Source organism: Cariama cristata, unplaced genomic scaffold (genome assembly GCF_000690535.1).
Source record: "Cariama cristata isolate BGI_N322 unplaced genomic scaffold, ASM69053v1 C10811522, whole genome shotgun sequence".
Classification (NCBI taxonomy): Eukaryota; Metazoa; Chordata; class Aves; order Cariamiformes; family Cariamidae; genus Cariama; species Cariama cristata.
In genome coordinates this window covers 1-723 of record NW_009643809.1, presented here as the reverse complement: position 1 = coordinate 723, position 723 = coordinate 1, and the positions used below count along the sequence as shown (strand labels likewise).

The 723-nt window shown below is 67.4% G+C and overlaps 1 protein-coding gene across 1 annotated transcript; it reads right to left on the bottom strand.

Annotated features, from left to right (window-relative positions):
* Positions 1–9: 9 nt before the first annotated feature.
* Positions 10–651, bottom strand: LOC104168195 (protein AHNAK2-like; the record flags this gene model as incomplete). The annotated part of the gene is made up of 1 exon (XM_009708687.1): positions 10–651. A coding segment is annotated over exon 1 (642 nt), but the record flags the coding sequence as incomplete, so codon positions are not given.
* Between the last annotated feature and the right edge of the window lie 72 nt (positions 652–723).

The following is a 723-nucleotide window of genomic DNA, read 5'->3' as shown; positions in this document are numbered from 1 at the left end:
GCCGGGGACGTCGGCTTTGAGGCCCAGCGCGGGGCCCTCCCCGGCGGCCGTCACGGTGGCAGAGGGGAGGTCGACCTCTGCGGTGGGCAGGCTGACCTCGCCTTCGAGCCCTTCCGCCTTGGGGGCCGTCACTCCGAATTTGGGCTTGTCAAACTTGGGCATCTTAAACTTCCCTTTCAGGCCCGCGCCTTCCAGCTCGGCCCCGTCGAGCGAGCCTTCGGCAGAGGGCACTTTGAGGTCTACGTCGGGCGCCTGGAGCTCGAGGGAGCCTTCGACGGAGGGCAGCTTGATGTCGGGGGCCGCGATGCTGACGTCGCCGGCGCCGGCCTTGAGGTCTGCCTCTGGGAGGCTGGCGTCGGCTTTGTGCAGGCTGACGTCTGCGTCCAGTTTGGGAGCCTTGACGGTCGGCTTGGAGAAGACCACGCTGGGCACCTTGACTTTCGGCATGTGCAGTTTCATGCCGCCGCCCTCAACTTTGCCGGCAGCCACCTCCAGGCCGCCTTCGGCGTCGGGGCCCTGCAGGGCGACTTCGCCCTCCTGGACTTCGGCCTGGGCTTTGGGCAGCGAGACCTCGGCCTTCGGCAGGCTGACCTGCACGTGGGGAGCTTTGACTTTGGGCAGCTTGACGCTGGGCATCTTGACGTCGGGCATCTTGAATCGAGCTTTCTCGCCGTCTCCTCCGGCGGCCGTCTCGACGGTCACCTCCACGCCGGGCGCTTGGAT